This window comes from Solanum tuberosum, unplaced genomic scaffold (assembly GCF_000226075.1).
Source record: "Solanum tuberosum cultivar DM 1-3 516 R44 unplaced genomic scaffold, SolTub_3.0 scf00434, whole genome shotgun sequence".
NCBI classification, from domain to species: domain Eukaryota; kingdom Viridiplantae; phylum Streptophyta; class Magnoliopsida; order Solanales; family Solanaceae; genus Solanum; species Solanum tuberosum.
In genome coordinates, this window is record NW_006239359.1 from 241871 (window position 1) to 261062 (window position 19192).

The 19192-nt window shown below is 34.4% G+C and overlaps 1 protein-coding gene and 1 pseudogene across 1 annotated transcript; both read left to right on the plus strand.

The window, feature by feature from the left end:
- Positions 1-471: 471 nt before the first annotated feature.
- LOC102584484 (syntaxin-81-like) lies at positions 472-7950 on the plus strand. Its single transcript, XM_015303448.1, has 9 exons — positions 472-891; positions 963-1062; positions 2025-2208; positions 2625-2708; positions 2833-2937; positions 5536-5679; positions 6529-6795; positions 6909-7040; positions 7610-7950. Exons 1-9 carry the CDS (start codon positions 885-887, stop codon positions 7751-7753), a joined length of 1167 nt encoding a protein of 388 aa, XP_015158934.1. The 5' UTR covers positions 472-884; the 3' UTR covers positions 7754-7950.
- A 2926-nt stretch (positions 7951-10876) lies between these two features.
- The window catches only part of LOC102587996 (dihydroflavonol-4-reductase-like), an 8950-nt pseudogene continuing 634 nt past the window's right edge, over positions 10877-19192 (plus strand).

Below are 19192 nucleotides of genomic sequence, written 5' to 3' on the forward strand. Positions count from 1 at the left end.
CATACTTAATTCACTTTTAATACATATTGCAGACATAGTATTGCTATAAATGGTACTATAAATAAAAAGTTTCGCTAAAATCAATAATTATTTATTAAAAAGCACCCATCCAAGTAATTTTTCCTCTAACTAAACCCAAATTATACTCTCTTTCCCCAAACATGTAGCTGTAAATCATAATTAAACAAACTATAGCTATAAGTCTCTAATTAAACCTAAATTATTATAGTTATTTTTTAAAGTTCCTCTTTTTAAAAATATTTTTTTGAGTATCTAGGGTAGCTTTTTGTGTTGCATATTTTAAATTTTAGTGCAACTATTTTTAATGTTTATAATATTTTTATTTTTATAGCGTCCATCAAATTTAATATGAAAAATATTTTGTCAGAAATTAAAAGGGTTAGCTTTTGACAAATTTAAGAAACCAAAACTGTGAAGGCGCATAATCAAGGGACCAATTTTACCGACTGATGGTAAACTTTAAGAATCAAAACTATCAACTGCATACTTATCTTGAAATACTTCAAACATAGGGGGACCATTTTTGCCATTTTCTCCATAAAATTACAGGGGGAAGGGGAACAGGATCTGCACAGAAACTTGAAACTTCACGCCACCACGACTGTAATCTCGCCACCGATGCCGCCGTGAACCACCAGTTCTTCGCCGGCAAATCATTTCCTCTCCACCTCTGTTTTAACCCACTTCATCACCACCATTTTCGCAACCTGAAACCACCCTGCCATCTCCGCTGAAACACCCAAAACAGCTGCTAAACCCACCACTTGATTCCACCCCCTCACGGACCTGAATTATACGGAAACTACCGTTCCTTCCCATCTCTGCTGTGGAAGCTCCATTGAGATCAGCCGAAAAGAATCCTAATGACCCCCACGCTCTTCCCATTTTTGCAATTCCGGTGTTGTCTTCTACATCGTTAACTTTCCGGGTTTGGGTTGCAGGTTGCGGTTCAATTCTGCCGGCAAGGATTTTCGGTCTGTTTTCAGTTGTTCCGGGCTTGTTGGTCCAAATTCGGAATCTGAAGGATTGTTCTAATTGGAGGTCCATTCTCACTCTCTTTCTCAATTTTTTTTCTTTTACTCTTGTTTCATCTGATAATTAATGATGGTACTTTGCTTAAATGTTCATTTTAGCTTGTGTGTGCTTATAAGTATATCATTTTCCGATTGGAATCTGGTTTCATGCGTATTTGTGAATTGATTTTGATTGGAATTTTATGTTAGTTAATCATGAAAGGATAACAAGTGAACTAGAATTTGGATTTGGTAAAAGAGCATGGATGAACCTTGGCTTGATTATCACTGGTGAAATAGGAATGAATCAAAGGAATTGGGCTTGAGATAGGATCAACTGCTGTTATTTCAGTCGTTTGGGCTGGTAGTGGCATGATTAGGCGGTCAATGTAATAGGAAAAATCTTAGACTTGTTTGGTTGATTATGTGTTTACTACTTTCAAGAATAATTACCTATTTTCCTGAATATCAAGGAGAATACCCCGAGATGTCGAGTGAAGCTTAATTTAGGATAGTATAGGTAGTGTAGGTTTACTATCAGTACTCTTTTTTATTTTGGACTGTAATAACTTTGGACACTGTTTTACACACTGTGCATGTGATTGTTATTCAGTGAGTTTGTCCAATTGAGTTTCATTTGAGTCAATACGAGTCAATGAAGTAACCATACTAGAACAACGGGATCGAGGGGTGCCTCGTACCTTTTCCTTGGTCAACAGTATTCCTTAGCAGGAATCGCTGTCGCAAATTGGTTTTGGAGCCAACTGTATTTTTTTTAAAGGGATTTCTGTTTTAAACGGTGACTTGGCACACCAGATTTCGATGCCAACTCCATTTTTATGAATCCATTTGAAAAATTCAATCTTTTTTCACTTTCAATCTTGAAAATCCTTTTATCTTTTAACTACAAATATTTGGTGGAAAAAAGGGGTGTGTAATATCTCCAAGTATTGGTATGAATTGATACTTACTAATATGATTTTCTTGTAGATTTGTGAGCGGGAGGAAGGATATCTTAGGTTTTCTGCTGGGATATACCATACTGCATCATTTGATTGGGAGAAATCTTCTTATTTTTCTCCTGGAATTTGAAGGAATGTCAAAAGTTAGAGACAGAACGGAAGATTTTAAAGATGTTGCACATCGATCAGCATTGTCTTTGGGATATAATGAGGTACATTAACTTATTCAGTTCATCACTTTTCTCTATCCTTTGTCGAAAGGATTATGTAGCATGCTGTGAAATGTCTTGAAGAATCTTCATGCTCATATGACCCCTACAGTCCTTTGTCTATTACATTGAGTGTGATTGTGCATATAGCTTCAATAATTTCCTTATGTATCAATTGTTCATATTGTCCTGGATTAACTGCTCGGTTTTATAATTAAACTGATCAAGAGTTTTGTGGTTGCAAATATCTGGCAATTTTGTTTTTCATCGCAGATGATTTATAACTCTCTTGTTAGCTGAGAACTATTCCATATAATTAAACTTCAACACTCTCTTTCCCGCTCCTTATTTTTAGCCTATGTCATATTACCATCAGATCTTAGTTTATATGTCCTCTGAACTTAGATCTTTGCTGACAGTCTAAGACTGCTGCCTTATTGGCATCTTTTATCATGCATAAACCTCGGCAAAGGTCAGGATTCACCAGAGCTGCACTTAAAACGGTATAATTGTCTACAACTAATGCTTATTTTCTTTTGTTATGTTGTTTGTGCTTTAGATTTTGTATCCTTAAGTTCATAAATAATCACAAACCAAAAATCCTTTCCATAATTTTTCATTTGTCAGCTAGAGAGTATTGGGACTCTGGAACAATTTTTGATGAAACACAAGAAGGATTATGTTGATCTGCACCGTACAACTGAACAAGAGAGGGATAGCATTGAGCATGAAGTAAGCTTGCATATTTTGATATCGGTTTTCTTTCTTTCCTTGCTGTACCTTTTTTCATTTTTTCTTTTTGTGGATTTCAGAACAGGTCAGTTATAGCTAGACTATCTTCTTCTTGCTTCTATGGTTGCTGTACATAGAAATTTTTATTCTTGGTGCATGATGCTCTCTTATCATGATGAAAACAAAAGGAGTGTTTCAGTTTGCAAATAGGATTAGGCCATATCACAAGGGTGAGGTTGGAGTTGCGATTACATATTTGAGAGTTGAGATAGTTTTACTGTTTTGCCTCTATTAGGTGGTGATTTGCAATTTTTAAATTTAGGAAAATATCAATCATCTTTCAATTTTAAACTAGTTGGGACGTCTATACGAATCTTTTATATCTATTCCGATATCCCGCTATATTTGGATCCATTTTATTTTAATACTTAAAAGAAGTATCCTTTCAAGGCAAATTATCGTCCATATGGTTCCTTCTCTTCCATTGCATTATATGCTAACCTCATGATTCTAAGTGTACTACTTACCTTTTAGAACTTTTAATCACCAGAGTATCACATCTTTGAAGTAGTGCTTTCAGAGGTTTATATAGGACATGCCCTAATCATCTCAGATAATGTTCTCTTAGGTTATCTTCTATGTATTCTACTTACTCTTTCTAAAAATAGAAGAGAAAAGTCATATAAAGTTATATACAAATCACTACCCCTTTTTTTGCATTTCCTAATAGAGTCATTCAGTAATTTTCACAACAATCGGAATTTGACCTCATGTGCCTTTGCTACTTGCTCTTTCTATCTGATGTGTTAAATTATAATCTTATCTAATTGTGTATGGCGTGCATCAATCTTAACATCTATATTCATACAACACTCATCTTGTGGACATATTGGCTTTTGGACCCAACAAATACTCCAATATAATGTTATTGGTTTCAATTTGTTCTATAGCACTTACCTTTCTCTTTGTTAATTATCACCTGTATAGACCTCTTGTAGCATTCCTCTATTTCAACCATCAATTTTTTCTTTTATGTGATAAATTTTCATCTACACGTCAATTTTTAGAAAACTGGGTCTGTATATCTGAATTGTATGCATTTGGGTACCACAGTTGTGTCCAATCTCACTTCACATGCATTTTTCTTATGGGGGCTAATATTGCAGTGCTTGATTTCTCTAAGAATTATTCAAATCAGTCAATTGGTATGAGAGACAATCTTATGAGAAGAGGCGTTTTTTTCCTTAGTTTTAGGTATGGGTCTAGTAAAAGAGTAAATTTAATATAATAACACTCAAAGAAAGATTTTTTCTGTTTTTGGTCTGGTTGTCAGGGATGACCAAGGGTAGTGGATTGGGAAAGTGAGTCCTGATCTGCAGATCCCGTTTCATGGAATCATTATCCCAAACTCCTTCTCCTAGACCTTGAATAAGTGTTCTGTAGCTCATTGCTGCTTTAGGGTTAGCCCACATTTGTAATTTTTAAAACCATGAGAGAACTGGGTGAATGATGGAATAAATTAGTCCTGATATACATCTTGAACATTTTTCTGAAGATCGATCTTGTATATATTAAATGATCTTGTTTTTTTTAATTATTATTTTCAGTTTTCATATAGCTTAACTAATATTTAATATTGTATAAAACAATATTAAGTTCAATCCATGCAATAATGTAAATCCTGGGAAATTACTAAGAATATTATGGATGAAAGCCAATAGAAATTAATTGGTGGTTACAGTACTCTTAACTCCAAGTTTGACTATAAACTATGACCTACGGAATTGGCACTTCTGCACCAAGGTGCTGTGTTTGATTTATTTTCCTTCTGTTTGCTATAATCCTTTTTTTATGAAAAGCTTAAAACTACGTCTTTGTTTAATTACCTTTGAAATGTTGGATAAAGAAAAGTTACTTAATTTACATCTTCCAAGTAAGCATTTCCATTTACCAATTAAAGAGCACTCTTTGGGACAACTATACAATGTTGTATCAGATTCCCTCCTCTGCCTAACATTTTATGTATGACATGTCCCAAAGCTATCTAGAAATAAGAAGTTAAAAAAGTCATTAATTCTGCTTCTATAAGAAGCATTTGCATTTTAAAAATGATATTTTTTTTTTGAGAAGGCAAGCATTTGCATTTTAAAAATGATATTAACTGATAACCCTCAGGGGTTGGCCTGCTGGCAATTGACTTGAGCCTTGGGGTTTGCTCCCTTTCAAGGTCTCAAGTTCGAAACCCACTGGGTGCAAACAATTTCTGAGGGCCATCGGACTGGGTAAAACCTGAATTAACCGTGGTGCACTTGCGGGAAACTCCTTGCCGAGGGCCTGTGCACCCCCGGGATTAGTCGGGGCTCAAAGAGACTCGGACACCCGGTGCAAATCAAAAAAAAAAATGTTGGATAAAATTGCGTCTTGTTTTCCTTCTTTGTCAAGTTTGATGTCCTTATTAACTTTTGAGTCTGGAGAAAGAGATCCTTGTCCACCTTTGTGGTTGACTTCTTCTTGTGCAGCTTTGTTTTGAATGCTAATGCACTTAATTGAGATTGTAAAGTTAGAGTTAAAAAAACTTACTAACACAACTTTCTGCAGGTTACAATTTTTGTAAAATCATGCAAAGAGCAGATAGATGTTCTCAGAAATAGTATAAACGAGGAAGATGCAAATTCAAAGGGATGGCTTGGTTTGAAGGGTGACAATCTGAATGCTGATACTATAGCACACAAGCATGGAGTGGTATGGTTGCTACTTGCAATATAGTGATCAAATATTCTCAGAATTTGATTAGGACTGCTTCCTGATACATCTCTTCCCACTTTCCGCTAGTATTTGGAGTTTTTGAAGTAACTTTATTGATACTGTTGAATTAAAGATATTTTAGTGCAATTTTCTACAATCAGCAGAACACTGTCGTAATTGTCATATCATAGTTATTTTGTCTCCAATTTTCTGCTGGGGTTTCATACTTTCTATGAATAACCTCTTTTGAAATAGAGAAATTATGTAAATATCTCTGATGTTAGCAGCATTACTTCAAAATTGTTGTCTTCATTATGATTCAATTTGGAAAGTATCCATGTTCCTATTTAAATTTGGATCTCTTACCACCACAAATTTTCTTTCCCGGAATTTTGCTTCTTAGAAAGTGGATGTGTTGTGTGGTTGTTCTGTGATTTGCATAACATATCACTGAGTCGTATTGCCATACTCCTGCAACTGCATATGGAGTAATAGAAGTCACTAGATCGTTGTGATTGTTAATACCTGTTGATGACGTAAATATAGTTTTTCAACCTAAGCTATGGTCTGTAATCAGATGAAAGTAGGTCTCTTCTGTTTCTTTTATTTGTTTTCAAATTGCCTCTTGCGTACGCTAAGAGTGAGGCTGAGGATGTAAAAGGAAAAAAAAAAGATCTTTTGGAATAGAGTGCCAAGGCATTTGAAAGCATATTTCTTCTGGTTTATCATGAGATCCACAGTAGGTGAAAATCCTTTAGTAGTATACACCTAATGGTGCACTGCTGTGCTTTTCATTCTTGGAGTGTGGATGCATACCCATATTCATTGTTTGCTTTTATACTGCAGGTTTTAATTTTAAGTGAAAAGCTTCACTCTGTCACATCACAGTTTGACCAATTGCGGGCAATACGGTTTCAAGATGCTATTAACCGAGTGACACCAAGAAGGAAACGTAAGAACACTACCAAATCAAATGCTGCAGAGACCTCTGCTTCTAGTAGTTTGGACCCCAACATGAAAAGGGACTTCGAGGGTCTCGGGGACCCCGATACACAAGCAGCACCTATAAGAGTCCAAGAACAACTTTTGGACGATGAAACACGTGCCCTACAGGTAAGTGGGAAGTTTGCTGATAGATGATTTAATTCTGGCAAACAAGCATTCTTAAAGCTAAAATCACATATACTCCGTTCCTGTAACCTACTATGATCACTCGAATGGTGCAGGTAGAGCTGAACAGTCTCCTGGATTCTGTTCAAGAAACAGAAACAAAGATGGTGGAAATGTCTGCGTTAAACCATCTTATGTCTACTCATGTTTTGCAACAGGCCCAACAGATAGAGCTTTTATATGATCAGGTTAGTGGTATTGTTGCCTTTTTACTTTCTAGTTGGATAGAGCTTTTATCTTAGTTAAACATGCCAAGAAAATCATTCTCTCACATTGTTTAACTAATTCACACAATCTCTGCATTTTCTCTATTAACTTTGCCATTTGTAACCATTTACTAGTTAGAACTAACAAACATCACAATTTACAGATCTTTTTTTATTCCATGTCTAATCTTTATACTGTTAATACTTTAATTTGTTCATTAAGCATTCTAAATCCCCTTTTGCCAACTGAGCTTAACCGTTGTCAGCAATAGACATACATGCATGATAAGAAAAGAAGAAAGAAAGATTAGAAAATAATCAAACAAAGGAATACATGTTTGTAGATGATCAACCAGGCTACATGATTCTTTGAAGTGCACTGAACAGAGCAGATTTTGTCATTATAAATTGTATCCTGGTCTATTAACAAATTATTCCTCTAGTATGGGTTTTGATAACTGTATACTTTTCAAAAGTTCTGGATGAAGTCTATGCCTTTGGTTATTACTTTCGAGTTTCAGTTGGTGTGAATTTATGGTTTTTCATTTCAGGCAGTTGAAGCTACCCAAAATGTGGAACTTGGTAACAAAGAACTGTCACAAGCCATTCAACGGAACAGCAGCAGCAGAACTTTTCTTTTGCTCTTTCTATTTGTACTTACATTTTCAATCCTCTTCCTAGATTGGTACAGTTAATTATAGGGATTTTCGCGCTATTTTTTGTTTTACAAGTAAGAGTATAGAGAGCATATATTGTACAACTAAAGTTGCGTAACTTTACTAGAAATTTGGAGGCAATTATCTGTTGTATTTGCTGCTTTATTATTTGTACTGCTATTATTGTTACTTGCCCATGCCACCAAATACCAATATTGAACTGAACTTTGATTCGACATGGCTTTGGTGTAGTTTTGAAGGGATCTTTTCAACTTGGACCTCTATAATAACATAATTTTCAAATAATATAAATTTCAATTGCATATATTATAATTCAAATAACTATGAAGTAAGATATTTTTACTTTTGAGTTTTGAGTTTACGTTGTGTGTAAAGAATTTGACCAGGCATTAAGATCTTTTGTCTACTTATAAAAAAATGAATAGAATAAGATGATTTTTTCAACTTATAAGCTTTGAATTTAACTTTGCAAATATCTACTAATAAAGTTGAAAGACTCATTGAGCCTTTTAAAATTCTTTTCAAATTTGTTTCCACATCAGAAGTTCCATTTTAATTTCATACAATAATACAAATTAAATTTTAAAAAGAACGGCCAGAGACTGTGGTCGGGTCAACCTAATCCCGGATAACTCCCTAACTGGGTAAGGGGCCTTTATCAGAAACTCCTTTCACACTCTCAACCCGCCCCTCTAAGAGTGGCTCGACTAGGTCCAGATCAATACATGGAGGGGCGGGTTGGGACTGGCCCGATCCAACCCACTTATCAGACTTAGATCGTGTACATTTTTGTGGTGATTGAAGAGTCAAAATCACACATCCATATTATGTGTATAAAATCACTCGTTGATTGTATCGGTATACTAATTGAGTATGCATTTTTACCTAATACTAATGCATTTACACATATCTAAGTAGTTAGCAAAACAATAATGATTATATTTTTGCCACTATTTCAGTATAGTGTAAGTAGTACTGCTGGTAACAAATAACCAACACTAGATGAATAAAATTGTGACTAGCTAGTGCCTGTCTTCATTTTATTCCAAAAATGGTTGTACACTTGTACTATTTTGCTTCATGAAACCAAAAATAAAATGCTTTTGGGCTTGAGATTTATCTAATATTAATGTAGTTTCTTGTTATTTGAAAATTGAAATGTAAAAACTCTAAATTGTTGTATTACGGTAATAATTGAACTTTGATATGTATACTCGAGTATAAATTTTCCTATTAGAAAAAAAATCATCTTATTTTAAAATTTAATAGAGGAGTATTTGCGATGAAACAATTAAGGGAGCTAGAGTAATGCTAACTAACATATTAAAAAGTATTTCTCCGAATTCGATGTGAACGTAAAATATTTTATGCATCAAACTACCATAAACTTTGTCTCTTACAAGTTACCATATACATAAATTTTGTAAAATTAAGTTTAAGGCATAACTCGTTATATCATATATATTATAAACATAACTTATGGTATATATTGATACACAAATATGAAACTTTCTCGAATAAAATTATTTGTAATTTCAATATCGATGATTTTTTATACCTATGTTGGAATCCTAAATTGATTATAATTAGGATTTGTTCTTTATGGTATTTACTTATTTATGTTTAATTAGTATTTGTTAGTTAGAGTGGTACCTAATCCTAGTTTAATTTATAGGGACGTTACTAGTTATTTTCAATAGGGGAAAAGGACACATATATCCCGAACTATCGTAAATGGTATACCTCTGTCATACTTTTCATTCATTAGTGCCCCTGCCGTCCAAAAAGCAATGCACATTTACCCCTCCCCAAAAAAAAAAATTAAGTTTATTTTTAAAAAATATTTTCAATTTCAATTCAAATTTTTTTTTCTACTCTCTAGTAAAAATAAAAGATATTTTCTCAAAAAATACTTTTCATTCATAAATCAAACACTAGAAAATCTTTTCCGAAAAAAATTTTCTACTTATCAACCAAACATGAGAAAATAAGTAAAAAATCTACTTATTTTCCAGAAGAAAACATTTTCCTTCCTACCAAACACACCCTAAGTGTTACGTATTTTCACTTTAATCCTTAACTACACATATTAGATTATATATTTAGTACTTCCTTCACCTTTACGTGTCCACTTAAGCATATTAAGAGGAAACTCAATCTTTTTATTTTATTTTATCCTTATCATCAACTATCAATTTCTCAAATTATTTCTTAAGATTTTTTGAAATGCTAATACATGGAATCATGGATATTATAATCAAATATACCCTTCATTTATTATTTTCTTAAAGAAAGTGCAAAATTAATCGTGAACAAATAGAAATGAATAAAAGCACTAAATTTTTTTACCATGCACTTACCTATTAACGCGTTTACCAACTAATTTTGTCATCACCAATATATTTTTACCTTACTTGCACTGAAAATGTTGCAAGTAAGAAGACTTGCACTGAAAATATTGCAATTAAAAAAGATTTATTTTAAAAGAATTGTTTTTGAAGTGTATTTAAAAAATCTTCAAATTATGTTATTAAGAAGCTAAGATGACAAGTGGAAAAATCTGTGTCAATTTGCATGAATGGTTAGTGACACATGTCCTTAATACTTTAATGTTTTAAGACATACCCTTCCTCAATAATTACAATAGCGAAGTCAGAAATTTAATAAAAAATATGTATTTTTTCTTCCTAATTATGTTAAGGTGAGCAAAATTAACTATACACTTATAATATTGAATATCTAACCTACATCCACCACGTAAGTTTTCAGGATAAGATATGCACCGGACCACCCTTTGCCTAAAATGGCTCGTCCATGTCTATAAATACTCTCACTTCTCCATTAGAAATTATGATAGAGAACACCATTCAGCCTTCTTTCACACTCACGTTTCCCTCTTTCTTTTCTTGTGATTAATGTTTATTTTAATTATCTTTTATTTCGTCCTGGAGAAATATTTTATATGGTTGAAATAGTTTTTTAGGATAGTGTCCAGCACGATTTAAGTATAAATTGTGTATTATTTAAAAATATTATAATAGTAATATTCATCTTATTTTCAGTACTACTATTTTACTAAATAAATAGTTATATTATTATTGTGATATTTTTATTATTCTCCAACAAATATAAGCATATTAAATGGCAAATAATACTAGTGCGTCAACAGTCTGTGTAACTGGAGCTGCTGGATTTATTGGTTCTTGGCTTGTCATGAGACTTCTTGAACGTGGCTATAATGTTCATGCTACTGTTCGTAATCTTGGTACACCAAATTTTCCCTTTGTGTTTGGTAATAAGAAAATTGTGGCTTATACGGTGGGCGGGGAGGAGACAATTAATTTAAAATATCGTCTATGAAACTTGTTTTTTTTAACTTTCATTAGAAAAGTCATTTTCATCAATATTCGTAAGGAACGTGTTTTTCTAGAAAAAATATTTTCCAAAATATTTTGACCAACCAAACATAGAAAAATCATAAAGTACTTCCTGAAAAATGTTTTCCTCCATTACCTAACACATCCTTTTATACTGATATTTTATAATAAATTTTGAATTGTCAATTAGTAATTAACCTTAAAAATAATTATACGTACTTGTTTATAAAAAGTGAGATTAATAACGTGAGGAAACATGCACATTAAGATACACTAATAGTGATAAGTTACTTGTACTGCAAAAAAAATAAAATAAAAAATAATAATATATAGGTTAAAATGATTTAAGTTATATATGACATGTAATTTTTTTTTAAAACTATCTTAATTAACCCATGAATTAATTGTTTGCCAATTGTAGAGAATAATAAGAAGGTGCAACATCTTTTGGAGTTACCAAAAGCTGATACAAATTTAACTCTATGGAAAGCAGACTTAAGGGAAGAAGGAAGCTTTGATGAAGGCATAAAAGGGTGTGAAGGAGTATTTCATGTGGCCACTCCTATGGACTTTGAATCCAAGGACCCCTAGGTACTGAATTTGTCTGATCATCTCATTTAAAAAGTAAAAAATATTTTTTAATTAACGAGATTAATATATATGACAGAATGAAGTAATTAAACCAACGGTGAGGGGAATATTAAGCATCATAGAATCATGTGTTAAAGCAAAAACAGTGAAGATGCTAATATTCACTTCATCTGCTGGAACTGTGGATATTCAACAACAAAAAAAACTTATCTATGATGACAACAATTGGAGTGACTTGGATTTTATATATGCTAACAAGATGACTGGATGGGTAATTTCCTTTTACGTTTTAAGTTATATACATCAATAATATAATTTACCATGTTGCTAAAGATTACCAATTAATACTATTCTTTCTTTTTATTTTATGTGATACTATTATTATTTGGAGAGTCAATTAATCTTTTTATCATATATTTTTTCGAAGTACTTTTTTAAACCCTCTTATGTTCCCCCCCCCCCCCTTTCTTTTCTACTCACCATGGAAGTTTTCATTTTTTTGCTCCTTTGTTAACTCGAACTCACAACTTTTAGATTGCATGTGAAAGGTGATTCCAACCTAAGCAACCTCCTCTTGTATTTTTTGAATTATTAACTATTCTATTGTAAAACATTTTTCTTGAGCCATCTATCAGAACAACCTCTCTATATCCATAGAGTTATAGAGTTAGCGCTGCAAAAGAAATAAAAAATAAAAATTGAAGATTCTATATTCAAATTAACACAAAAAAAATTAATCAATTTTACCCTCGTACATATAGGGGAATGGAAAGGTCCATCTGATTTAGTAACACCTGTACATACTCATCCCATTCTAGAAAAACTTTGCTCACGTGATTAGCACGTTGAGGAATATAAGTTTGTTAGATTAGTTATAGAGTAGACAACTAAAGAAAGGACATGTGGATATTGAGTTTTCTTTTATCATTAGCTTTATTCTGTGTAATACTTGTATATATACAGGTTTGGAGATGAATGAAATTATCAGAAAATTTCCCAAAGTATTTTTCTTTTCATTCTTTCATGGTATCAGAGCAGTAGCTCGATCCAATCTCTTTTCTCACAAAGTCACATTGTTCATCACTGATCTATAATACATAATGGATCAAGAGGAAGCTGGAACTCAGGTGTTGAACATATCGACTGTCTCAAAGACCACCACGATCGACATCAATCATTCATATCATCTACACTCTTCAGATTCGCCTGGAATGAATATCATCAGCTCTACCTTTGACGGGAAGGGATTTCCAGGATGGAGGAGGGCAGTGTTGATAGCACTCTCAGCCAAGAAGAAGCTTGGCTTCATCAATGGAGGATGCAAAGCTCCAGGTCTCGATACAGCAGAGTATGAACAATGGAGCTGTTGCAATGATATGGTGATCTCATGGTTGCTGAATTCACTTTCCAGGGAAATTGGAGACAGCGTAATCTACTCCAAGACTGCCAAGGAGATCTGGGATAGCCTGGAAAACAGATTCGGAAGATGCAATGGAGCAAAGATGTATCACCTGCAAAAAGAGGTATCAAGCTTAGTACAAGGTACAAGTGATATAGCAAATTACTTCACTAAACTAAAGAGGCTATGGGATGAATTGGATTCCCTTAATGTCATTATATCTTGTACTTGTGTGTGTGCTTGTGAGGGTAAGGGAAAGTTGGTTAAATCACTGCAAGATCAGAAACTAATGCAGTTTCTGATGGGGTTAAACGACGTCTACGCTCATGCAAGAGGGAACATCCTGATGATGAGCCCTTTACCAAGTATTGATGTTGCATACTCCCTTTTGTTGCAAGATGAGAATCAACGAGAGGTTTATGTTAATGCAAACCCCTTAACCAACTCTGCAGCTTTTATGGCAACAACACAAGGCAAGTGGAATCACAGAAATGGTAACCAAATGATGAGAGGAAACACTCAATCACAGAAGTATGATAATGGGGAACAAAAGAATGGAAAACCAGTCCAAAGGTTTAGGTCAAGGAAGACTAAGTACAATCCTAATGTTACATGCACTTACTGTGGAAAAACAGGACATGTACATGATAACTGCTACAGGCTCATTGGATACCCTGATGATTTTGAATTTACTAAGACAAGAGAAACTCAGGGAACAATGAAGGCAAATGCAGTCACAACTGAAGAAAAATCTGAAGCATTCCAGAACACACAAGAGGATACAGCCTACAACAATTACAGCCAGTACATGAGCAAAGAACAATACACAAATTTGGTGCAGCAGGTTACAAAAGATGTCCTAAAGGAGCATAGGACAACACCAACCACTGGTTTTAATGGAAATGCCATTGCTGGTACCATTCTGAGGAACTCCAGCTCATGTTTGTCAGTCATTAATTCTTGTACATGGATTATTGATTCCGGTGCTTCAGAACATATGTGTTTTGATCCCAATTCTTTTCTGTCACTCACTCCTCTTCCTGTGCCTTTAACTCTCACTTTGCCTAACTCTTTCAGGATCATTGTGACTCATACAGGAAGTGTCTCTGTTCTTCCAAATTTGACTCTGAAAAATGTCCTATATGTACCTGTTTTCAAGCATAATCTGATATCTGTACACAGGTTATCAAGTCAAATTAAATATGATGTGTTATTTACACCTAGTGGTTGTGTGTTACAGGACCCTTTAATGAAGAGCATTCAAGCTTTTGGTGAAGTGAATGAGGGATTGTACCTGTTGAAGTCTTCTAATATTAGGTCTCAGTTTGTTTCTAATGCTAATGTAGTTTCAATTCCACAAGGAAATAGCTCAATTCCTAGTTCAGGATCAGTTCCTTTTTCTTTCTCTGCAAATGTAGTCCCTTCTGTTGCTCTTTGGCATGTAAGGTTAGGGCATCTGCCCTTTTCTGCAATGAGAAAATTCAGTTTCATTAATTTCCCTTCTAAATCTGAACATGTTTGTGATATTTGTCCTAAAGCTAGGCAGACCAGACTTACTTTTCCATTAAGTGCTATTCAATCTACCAAGCTATTTGAACTGATCCACATTGATACTTGGGGCCCATACAAATCACCCACTTACAATGGTTTTAGATACTTTCTTACTAGAGTTGATGATTATAGTAGAGGTACTTGGACTTTCTTGTTAAGCTCTAAGAGTAATGCTTTTCCTACTCTCAAAGAGTTTCTAGCTATGACAGAGAGACAGTTTCATGCCCAAGTCAAGTGCATTAGGTCTGACAATGCACTAGAATTGGGAACAGGTATTCAGGAGGCTTCATTTCTTAAGTCTCAAGGAATTTTGCACCAAACCTCATGTGTTGGAACTCCACAACAAAATGGTGTTGTGGAAAGGAAACATAGACATCTATTGGAATTAGGAGGGGACTGATGTTTCAATCTCACTTACCTATTGATTATTGGGGAGATTGCATATTAACAGCTACATATTTGATTAATAGGTTGCCATCCAAGGTACTACATGGAAAAACACCATATGAAGTTCTTTTTGGTAAGCAACCTAACTATGAATTTTTGAGAAGTTTTGGATGTCTATGCTATGCTTCAACTCAATCTCAATACAGAGGAAAATTTGAACCAAGGGCAACAGCTTGTGTCTTCCTAGGTTATCCACAAGGTAAAAAGGGTTACAAGTTGTTGGATCTCAACACTAAGAAAGTTTTTGTTTCCAGGGATGTTCACTTTCATGAGCAGCAATTTCCTTTTGCCTCTGACAAATCTTATCACTCTCTTCCTCCAATTTTCTCATATCATAATTCTTCTCTGGATACCCTAGAATCTGTCTCTTATCCTTCATCCTCTCCACAAGCTCATGCACCTCCTGATGTTACATCCCCAGATATTGAGACACCTTCTCCCATCAGTCCCAGTGTCAGCAGTCCGGACTCTTCTTCCCATTTTTTTTCTTCTCCCCTCATCACTGCAGGGAGAACTCAAAGGGTAAGACATAAACCAAGTTATCTAGAGGACTACTATTGCAATAACATCCAACTGACTGATGTTACCAATGCATGTTTTGTCCACCCTATTACGCCCACTGCTTTCTCTTTTACCTCTTTGTCCCTTCCCAATCAGCATATGTTTCACTCTATTTCTGATGTAGTTGAGCCTAAGAGTTTTGCTCATGCTTCTCAACATGCTGGCTGGAAAGCAGCAATGGATGCTGAATTAGAGGCTCTTGCACTGAATCGCACTTGGGACATCCTACAATTACCACCAGGAAAGAAAGCTTTGCCATGTAAATGGGTTTACAAGGTAAAACACAGATCAGATGGGTCTGTTGAGAGATTGAAGGCTCGATTAGTAGTGAGGGGGATGTTCAACAAGAAGGTGTTGATTTTTCAGAAACCTTCTCTCCGGTGGTCAAAATGACAACTATCAGGTGTCTACTCACAGTGGCTATCAAGAAAGCATGGCAGGTGCATCAATTGGATGTTAGCAATGCGTTTCTTCATGGTGACTTGCAGGAAGAGGTATACATGAAATGTCCTGCAGGTTTACCCTCTATCAAGCCCAACCAAGTTTGTCTCCTCAGAAAGTCTTTGTATGGGTTGCGCTAGGCATCTCGACAATGGTATTCTAAGTTAGCTGGAGCTCTTGCTTTCAAAGGGTATACTAGTTCCATGAACGACTACTCCCTATTTTTTAAGGCATCTGGTTCTCTCACATCTATCATCGCTGTCTATGTTGATGACATCCTAATTACAGGGGATGACATCTCAGAAATTAATCACATCATGCAGTTTCTTCACACAGAATTCAGAGTCAAAAATCTAGGTGACATTCACTATTTTTTAGGCTTGGAAATCCTACGAGAAAAACAGGGATTCATCATTAATCAACGCAAATTTACCTTGGAGTTGCTTGCTGAATTTGATTGTTCTGGTGCTGCTGTATCTTCGCCGCTTGATCCATACTCTAAACTTCATGTCGATGACAGTCCATCCATGACTAATCCAACTCTTTATCGACATTTAGTTGGGAAGCTCAATTATTTAACCCACACTAGGCCTGATTTGTCTTTTGCTGTGTTGACACTCAGTCAACACATGCAACATCCTTCTGAATCACATTATCTTGCCGCTCTTCGAGTCTTGAGATACCTCCGAAATGATCCAAGTCAAGGTATTTTGCTCTCCTCAGATCCAACCTTTACACTCTTAGCTTTCTGCGACGCCGACTGGGCCTCTTATCGTGAAACTCGAAGATCTGTCAGTGGTTACTTCATCACTTTTGGTGGTGCTCCCATTTCTTGGAAATCCAAGAAACAAGCATCCATCTCCCTTTCATCCGCCGAAGCAGAGTACAGGTCTATGCGCCGTGTGACTGCTGAAATTACTTGGTTGGTGCGTGTTCTTGCTGACTCTCTGTTCCTCCAGTACTTCCTATCACAGTGAATTCCGATAGTCAAGCTGCCATTAGCATCGCCAAAAACCCAGTATTTCACGAAAGGACGAAACACGTTGAGCTAGACTGCCACTTTGTGCGACAACAGTTCGTCGCTGGTCTGATTACGCTTTCTTTCGTTCCATCGGAGCATCAGTTGGCTGATTTGTTCTCTATATCCATAGAGTTATAGAGTTAGCGCTGCAAAAGAAATAAAAAATAAAAATTGAAGATTCTATATTCAAATTAACACAAAAAAAATTAATCAATTTTACCCTCGTACATATAGGGGAATGGAAAGTATTGGCGTAAAACCATTCACTTCCATGGCATCGATTCAATACAGCAATAAGCAGAAGAAGAAATTGGAAAGAAGAGATGTAAAGAAGAAAGCCAAAAAGAAACAAGACTTTTCAGATATTTCGGAGATCCCTAAGAAGCTTTGATCTTTGTCTAAAGATGAGGTGGAACAATCTGGACTCTTCATCACAAATGAGAAGGATTGAATTTTGTCCATCTGATTTAGTGACACCTGTACATACACATCCCATTCTAGAAAGCTTTGCTCACGTGATTAGCACGCTGAGGAATATAAGTTTGTTAGATTAGTTATAAAGTAGACAAATAAAGAAAGGACATGTGGATATTGAGTTTCTTTTATTATTAGTTTTATTCTGTGTAATACTGGTATATATACAGGTTTGGAGATGAATGAAATCATCAGAAAATTTCCCAAACGTTTTCTTTTCATTCTTTCAGAAAGGAGGATTATGTAATTACACTTTTAAATAACTTGATTTTTAATTTACAAATAATATTTTTAATAATTATTTTATTTATACCTGCAATAGTTCATGTGCATAAATTGCAGATGTATTTTGCTGCTAAAATACTGGCGGAGAAGGCAGGATGGGAAGCAACAAATAATAAATCAAAGAATAATATAGATTTCATTAGCATTATACCAACACTAGTCGTTGGTCCATGCATCACCCCAACATTCCCACCAAGCTTAATTACTGCACTTTCGATAATTACCAGTACGAATTTAAGTTATATATACTGTTCGTAACAATTTTTTTGCAATATTCATATATTTAATTTGTTATCTTTAAGTAGCTATTAACACAAAAATTCTTTAAGTATTGGTAAAATTAAACAGGACAGATTACAAATTAACAAAAGGGCAAGTTACATACATGTTTAGTTGGTCGAATAAAAATATTATACGTACTGACTATTATTTTGATGAGCGGCTATATACAAGGAATGAAGCACACTACTCAATTATAAAACAAGGTAAATATGTGCATTTGGATGATGTTTGTGAGGCTCACATATTCTTGTATAAGCATCCAAAGGCACAAGGAAGATACCTTTGGTCTTCTCATCATGCTACCATACACGATGTTGCTAACAAGATCAGACAGAAATGGCCAAACTACTATGTTCCTTCTGAGTAAGATTCTCTCACTTTTATATACTGATAGTATAAATTATTATTTTTATTGAAATAATGATATACGATGTGTTGGACTGATTATTTTTCATAAATCAAGCACATAATTTTTTTCTCCTAATGGATAGTGGTTAGACTATAATCCATAAATTTATCAACTCGCATACATATTGAAGTGTGTAACTATCTCACGTAGAATATACGTGAATATATATATAAGGCATGTTACATGTTTAACAAGATAAGATTCATTGATATTATTGGAGTGTATTATGACCATCTCATTAATTTTTAAAGTTTAAGCTTTCATTAAATTTGGTGTTCACTTATTCAATATGGTATTAGAAGATCCAAAAGATATTGAGATTGAGTCTCACCACCGTCCATAAAAATAAAAAAAAACCCTACCTCATCACAAAAAATGGAGCTCACATGCACGTCATGGACGTAATTGAGGTTTAAAGTAAAAAAAATGTACTCTTTCTAACAAATACTTTTAGATGAGATGCTTCTACTTCAATAGATATCGTAAAAGTTCTTTACATTATAAATATAATAAGCTCAATCCTACGTAAACATGTCATGGGAACTTAGTTGAAATCTTTATAGAAATACCTAGTCAGATCAATATTATTTATTTTTCCTAATCGATATATATATATATA